Source organism: Impatiens glandulifera, unplaced genomic scaffold (assembly GCF_907164915.1).
Source record: "Impatiens glandulifera unplaced genomic scaffold, dImpGla2.1, whole genome shotgun sequence".
In the NCBI taxonomy this organism is placed as follows: domain Eukaryota; kingdom Viridiplantae; phylum Streptophyta; class Magnoliopsida; order Ericales; family Balsaminaceae; genus Impatiens; species Impatiens glandulifera.
Genome location: NW_025919249.1, coordinates 1 through 7,684, shown reverse-complemented (window position 1 = coordinate 7,684; position 7,684 = coordinate 1). Strand labels below are relative to the sequence as shown.

Below are 7,684 nucleotides of genomic sequence, written 5' to 3'. Positions count from 1 at the left end.
TTATGATTTGTTTTCGTAATCCGTCGCTTGCAGAACTACATTTAATGAAGACGATCCATCTTCCTTTTATAGTTGAAAATAGCTAACGGCTACTTTCTTCTCTCTCTTCTGGATTGGTTGATCGTCATCACGCCTGTTTGCAGAAAGGTTGCTTGCACGCTTCAACTTCCTCAACACCTGGCATTCATGCAGGTGACTCTGAACAGATGATGACATAGCCGGTTTTCAGATTGATACACGTGTTGAACATCCGCTTCCGGTCGTCAGCATCGGATCAACAAGGCATCATTGCTTTCCTCCCATGCTTCTGATCGGATCCGATCTTCTTTTATTCTTTCGAGACACGTTTCTTCCGTCATGGTACGTCACTCTTGAGATTTGAATCTTCTGACTTTTGATCTGTACTTTCCGGTTTCTGTGTCTTGTGCATTATGATCTGGTTGGAGTGTAATCTTTTGTTCTTCGTTAACCGGTCGCTTTGAGAAGGTGAAGCCGGTTCCTGTGATCCTTTAACTTGATCACTTGAAGCCGGTTTCTTTGAGATAGTAGCAACCGGTGTTTGATGCCTCAACCGGTTCCGGTTTGTTAAGTACCTGCACATGAAGATTAGTCTCTGTTTAGTTTGTTTGGCCGGTTCAAAAATTAATCTACTTAATTTTTCTATCATGTTACACAACTTGATGAAGAAGGTCACAATTTCAGTTGTGGAAATGGTGCGTGGAAGGTGACTAAAGGAGAAATTATTGTTGCTCGAGGTCATAAAACTGGAACGTTATACACGACTTCAACTTGCAGAGAAACAGTTGTTGCTGTAGTTGATGACTCAAAGAATAGTGAGTTGTGGCATTGCAGGTTGGGCCATATGAGTGAAAAAGGGATGAAAATTCTTTTGAAGAATGGACAGATTCCAGAACTGAAGTCTGTTGAACATTAGTTATGTGAAAACTGCATTCTTGGAAAACAAAAACGAATGAGTTTCTTAAAGATTGGGAAGGAACTCAAGAAAGAAAGGCTAGAGTTGGTACACATTAATGTGTGGGGACCTGCACATGTTTCTTCTATTGGCGGATCACAATACTATGTGACGTTTATAGATGATTCGACAAAAATGTATGGGTATGTATATTTTATGAAGCACAAGTATGAAGTATTTGCTATTTTCAAGAAATGAAAGGCTTTGGTTGAAAATGAAACAAATCAGAAAGTTAAGTGCTTGAAATCCGACAACGGAGGTTAATATATCAATTCATATTTCAAAGAGTATTGTGCTGTAAATGGGATCAATATGGTGAAGAATGTTCCTCGAACGCTTCAAGAGAATAGAGTAGCTAAACGAATGAATTGAACATTGAACGAGCGTTCTAGAAGCATGAGATTGCATGCAGGACTTCCTAAAACCTTCTGGGCAGAAGCTATTAATACTGCTGCATATTTGATAAACAGGGGACCCTCTGTTCTTCTTGAATTCAGAATTCCTGAAGAAGCTTGGAGCAATAAAAAGATAAACCTTTCTTATTTGAAAGTGTTTGGTTGTTTATCATATGTTCATATTAATGAATGTGATAGGAGCAAGCTTGATCCAAAGTCTAATAAATGTTTTTTCATTGGTTATGTTGATATTGAGTTTGGTTATCGTTTCTGAGATAATCAAAATCGGAAGATCATTCGTAGCAGAAATGTTATCTTCAATGAACATGTTCTCTATAAAGAAATTGTTGGGAAGACATCAGATGGTGATTCCAAATTAGAAGAGACTAGTACAGTCGATTTGAGAGAATTTTCAACTGAATATATACCGACTGTCGAAGAAGACCAGTGTGTTGTTGAAGATGAAATCGTTGAAAACGTGGCCCCAAAAGTAAATCAGCAAACACCGATTATACAGTTGAGAAGATCGTCAAGGAATCGAAAACCAGTTGAGAGGTGGTCTCCATCTCTGAACTATATCTTGTTGACAGATAGAGGTGAACCTGAATGTTATGAGGAAGCAATACAATCTGGTGAATCAATTAAGTGGGAGTCTTCTATGAAAGATGAGATGGACTCTTTGATGTTGAATCAGACTTGGGAGCTCACTAAGCTACCAAAGGGAAAGAAATCACTTCACAACAAATGGATCTTCAGGATTAAAGAAGAACATGATAAAACCATGAGGTACAAGGCAAGGTTGGTTGTGAAAGGTTCAATAGAAAGAAGGTATTGACTACAATGAAATCTTATCTCCAGTAGTTAAATTGATGACAATCAGAGCTATTTTGAGTTTGGTTATGAAATAAGACCTTCATCTTCAACAAATGGATGTCAAAACTGCTTTTCTTCATGGTGATTTAGATGAAGAGATTTATATGCGACAACTAGAAGGATTTGAAATCAAAGGAAAAGATGAGTTTGTGTGTAAGCTTTAGAAGAGTGTGTATGGTTTGAAACAGGCTCCAAGGCAATGGTACAAGAAGTTCGATAGCTTCATGAAAAGTAACAATTTTCTAAGGTGTGAAGCTGATCATTGATGTTATATCAAGAGATTTGATAAATCGTACATTATTCTGCTCCTCTACGTTGATGACATATTGATTGTTAGAGCAAGCTTGTATGAGATTAACAAACTCAAGAAAGAGTTTTCTGAAAAGTTTGCAATAAAGGATTTGGGTGCTGCTAAACAAATCATTGGGATGAGAATTTTCAGGGATGAAAAAGTTCTCAAGCTTTCACAAGAAGAATATGTGAAGAAAGTTCTTAGTAGGTTTAACTTGTATGATGCAAAACCAGTTACTACCCCCTTAGCTAGTCACTTCAGACTATCTAAAGATCAGTCGCCTTCAACAGAGGAGGAGAAAAATTACATGGCAACTGTTCCGTATGCCTCTGCCATTGGTTGTATTATGTATGCGATGGTTTGCACAAGACCAGACATAGCACATGTAGTGGGAGTTGTTAGCAGATTCATGAGCAATTCGGGTAGACAACATTGGTAAGCAGTAAAGTGGATATTACGATACTTAAGAGGAAGTACGGGTCTCGCTTTGTGTTTTCGAAAGTCTAATATGGGTTTAGAGGATATGTTGATGCTGACAATGATGGTGACGTTGATAGTAGGAAGAGCCCAACATGGTACATTTATACTCTAAGAGGTACTGCAATTAGTTGGGTTTCAAAATTGCAGAAGATTGTTGCTCATTCTAGTTGCGAGACAGAGTATATTGTTGTGACAGAAGCTGCTAAGGAGATGTTGTGGTTACAACCCTTTTTGCGAGAATTGGGTCAAGACTGCGAGGGAAGTGTGTTGCGATGCGACAGTCAGAGTGCCATTCATTTGGCAAAGAATCATGTTTATCATTGCAGGACGAAACATATACAGGTCCGTTATCATTTCATCCGGTCAGCTTTAGAAGATGGAGTATTAGCTTTTGAGAAGATTCCCGAGAGTGAGAATTCAGCTGATATGTTGACGAAATCTGTGACAAATGAGAAACTGAAGTTGTGTGCAACTTCAGTTGGTCTTCTTCGTTAAGACATTGGATGGAAAACCGCCACCGATCGAGAGATGATGAAGTTAGTCTCCAAGTGGGAGATTGTTGAGTTATGGAGCCTACACTTATAATAAATTCTACATTGTTAATTAGAGTTTATTGAGTTTTCTTTTTGGTTTTGGGCTTGGACCTGACCAAAGTTATTTAGATTTATTACATTAATGTTTACCCTATAAATATGTGATTATTAAGAGTTTACATTGTTAAGACAGAATTTTAGAGAGATAAAGTGTGAGACAAAATCTCTGTATTCCTTCTTCTTCTTCATAGTAAATCTAGTGGTGGCTGAAGTGGATGTAGCTCAATTTTAGTGAACCACTATAAATCTGTGTGTTTTTGTGTCCTTCTTTCTTGTGTTTTTACAGATTGTTTTCAAGCAGATCGGATTTGGGAGATACAAATCCTAACAAACAACTCAAACAAAACAAGTATTTTATGGCAAAGACATTGGTGATAAACCGGGTTGGAATATTGTAACAAAGACTAATCCTAAACAGTCAAATGTATGATATGCAGAAAGAACAGACAAATATTGAAGAGAGGCAGAACTTGACAAGGAAGGAGTGAGTCGAGATGATGTGTCTTATGTCACAGTTTATGTCTGGCGGTTCATCAATAAATCTTACAATGTTTGCACAATTTACTAATGTCGGTTAATCATTTGGCCAAGGTTCATCCACATCAATTCCACCCGTGCAGCCCAACAACAAGACGACGATGATTATGGGAAAAAACCGTAGATTAAATAAGGTAATTATAATTATTATTTTTTATTTGTTTAAAACATTTGTTATATATAATTAGAATTCAAATTTTGGTGTAGTATTGAATAATTTAATATGATTTAATTTTAATGTAGAATTAATTTTTAATATGGTTTAATTTTAGCATTTTCGTAGTTTATTTTTGGTGAAGAACTGATTTTATAAATGTGGTATAATTATATTTCTTATAATAATTTAATTATTTTTTAAAAATGATATTGACTATGCCGATTGTTTGTTATGAATTTATTTTAATAAATTTAAATTATTAAAATAATATTTGATTGGAGGAATTTTTATAATTAAAAAAAACAACCGGAGCATCTTATAAAAACTTTTTGATATTGATTTCAATCTTAAATGCAAATAAAGATGGGGTTAATATATAATAAGAATAACTTAATATTCTTATGAGGTGAGAATTGCCGTCAACTCAACCAAGTTCAATCCCTTATTCTGCACTTACATTCATTCTCGTCTCTTACGCCACTCGGAGAGAGATTACGCGGTTTGAATTGTGCAAATAAATATTCGTAATTTTCTGCTGTTTTTCATCTCTCAACCCTAACAAACAAACAACCCAATTTCTTCTTCTCTTAATCATGTCAAACAATCTTCCGACGTCAGGACTTGCTAATTCCCAAATCAATCCAGCTGTTTTGGAGGAGATCATCTGTTCCGACTTTATAATAAAGTAACGTTTTTGTTCTCTAATTGAATTGATCTGAATTTCACTTTTCATTCATTAATCATAAATGCCTTTGTCTCTTCTGCAGAGAGATCGACGGCGCATCACTTCTTCACATAGCTTCCGAGCAGATAGTTCGACCAATTGTCAGTAACTTCCTTCCTTTCCTTACTAACCCACTTTTCTCTTTCTTTTCATCTTCTTGATTCCATATTTAGTTCAGGGGTTTAGAATGATAGTTTAGAAAGAGATGATAAAATTAGTATGGATAACTTTGATATTTAAATAGACTGAAATTATTGATTAGATTGTTGATATAATGTTTGAGTTTTAAGATAAAAACTGAGATTTATCCCAAATAACTAAACATCAAACAAGCCTATGTTTCACATTTCCTTTGTATGTGTAGGTAAATAAGGAAAATGAACAGCAGCTGAAATATCTGAACAATGGAAAATGGTAAGATTCTACATAGATAGGATCTTTCACTGTTTTCTCCAAGACTTGTCTTTTGGGTTAAAGTTAGTTTCCACTTGACTGACTAATGCTTGAAATGATGCTATGCAGCTATTCTGGTGCCGGCAGCTCTTCTGAATCAAGAGACTTGGAATTACAATTCTCATGTAATGTTTCGGAAACAGTATGGACAGCAGACACCATAAAGGGTGAAGGGAACAGCTCCATTTTAGTAACTCTATTTAATGTTCATACGGGCGAAGCTGTCATCTCCGGACCAGAAGCTTCAGCAAAATTGGAAATAGTTATCCTGAAGGGAAGCTTTGACAGAGATGATTGGACGGCAGAAGAGTTCAGCCAAAATATTATAAAGGAAATGAATGGGAAAAATATCCTCAAGGGAAATGTTGTTCTTGAACTAAAAGACGGCATAGGAACATTGACCGATCTCTCGATCTTGCATGATCGGAATTGGAAGCGGGTTAGTAAGCTAAGGCTTGGAGCAAGATTCATAGATGGTTTTCAAAATATCAGAGTAAAGGAAGCAAAGACAAACACTTTCACTATGAAAGACAGAAGGATGAAAGTTTGTGATACGAGAGCATTTGGGGTTAGGTTTTCTAACTCTTCATAAGTCGACGGATTATTATGAAGTCGGCATCTTATATGTAATTTCTTTTTAATAAGTTGTGTAATATAATTTTTTTTTATTTTGAATAAGATGTGTAACATTTATACATTGTAGCAGTTGATTAAACTGCAACATTTAGATTTTACTCCACAATGGGTTTGTGGATGAAATATGTTGTTGAGACATTAGTTGAAACTGTTTTTCTTTCTTAGAGCAATTTCAACGGAGCTGCAAACTGATACTAAAAATGGGATTATCAGTAACCATACGTAAAATGGGATATCCCAATTTCCCTTTTCAAAGCACGTAAATATGCGTGGCTAAGGTACATAGACGCATATTTTTTTTTTAACATTTTAGCCCTTCAACTTTTATTTTATAAATTTTATATATTAAACTTATTTATATAATTAATTTATATAGGTTATTTATATTTTAATTTTATATGTTTTATTTGTTTATATTTATACTTTATCATATATTTTATATTAAGCTTATTTATATAATTATTAATTTAATTCATTTATATAATATTTTTATATAACATAAAATTTATAATAATATTTAAAAATAATTATAATAATATTAAAAAATATGTATTTTGTATGTTCGTGTATTGTGTATTGTAATTTTTGAATTTTTAATAATTTTTTATAATTAATTTATAATTAAGTTTAAAATATTTGAATGATATTATAATATTGTAGTGTAATTTATAAGTTTGTAAAATATATGAGTGATATTAAAAGGTTATAAAAGTTGATGTAAGAAAAAATATTATAAAAATATTCTTTTTAGGTTGGAGAACGAGTTTTTCGGTTGGAAATGAATTACTGTTTGATATGACATTTATACCAAAATAAATTTGAAAATGTTTTTTTCGGTTGGAAATGGTCTAAGTGAAAAAGAGAGAAATAATTCACTTTTTTATGATCCTCTCTTAATCATAATATTTGTCTTAATCCACATTGATCTTTATAAATTAGTAGTTATAGTTGTTGAGCGTAAGAAAGGATAAAGAAAAATAAAGAATTAAATTCAGGCTTGTTTGAAAGTGGATTGAAGTCTTAATTTGTATTGGATTTAGAGTCTTGTCGGCCCTACAAAAGCGTGTCTCGATCTAATGGAATTTTTTTATTTTTTATTCTCTCAATCTCACAACTTGTTTATGTCCCGTTAGGTTGTTTTGGCTATGATATAAAATGGCAAAACAAATAATACTAAAAGTATTATTTATTTATTGATAATTAAAGACTTGTAAATAGATTTTACAATTTAACAACTAATACAAAAATTAAGCAACATATAACAACTACTTCAACTAATTATTAAATAAAATAAATATTAAATAAAATAAATAAACTTGTCATCTTCAACCAAGTTTAACATCATCATCATTTATTCTTGCTCAAACACCACCCTAAAATTTGATATTACCACATAATACTACCCACAAAACCAATGCTACAAAACTGCTGCCTACAAAACCACTACCACAAAACCACTATCTACAAAACCACTATAAAAAAACAACTACCACATAATATTACCCTACAAAACAACTATCACATAATACTACCCACAAAACAACTACTCACAACACACAGTATTATAATTG

General features: G+C 33.4%; 1 protein-coding gene across 1 annotated transcript; it reads left to right on the top strand.

Annotated features, from left to right (window-relative positions):
- The first annotated feature begins 4,735 nt into the window (after positions 1-4,735).
- LOC124917740 (calmodulin-binding protein 60 B-like) lies at positions 4,736-6,141 on the top strand. The gene is made up of 4 exons (XM_047458077.1): positions 4,736-4,985; positions 5,068-5,125; positions 5,389-5,438; positions 5,547-6,141. Exons 1-4 carry the CDS (start codon positions 4,894-4,896, stop codon positions 6,067-6,069), a joined length of 723 nt encoding a protein of 240 aa, XP_047314033.1. The 5' UTR covers positions 4,736-4,893; the 3' UTR covers positions 6,070-6,141.
- The last annotated feature ends 1,543 nt before the right edge of the window (positions 6,142-7,684 follow it).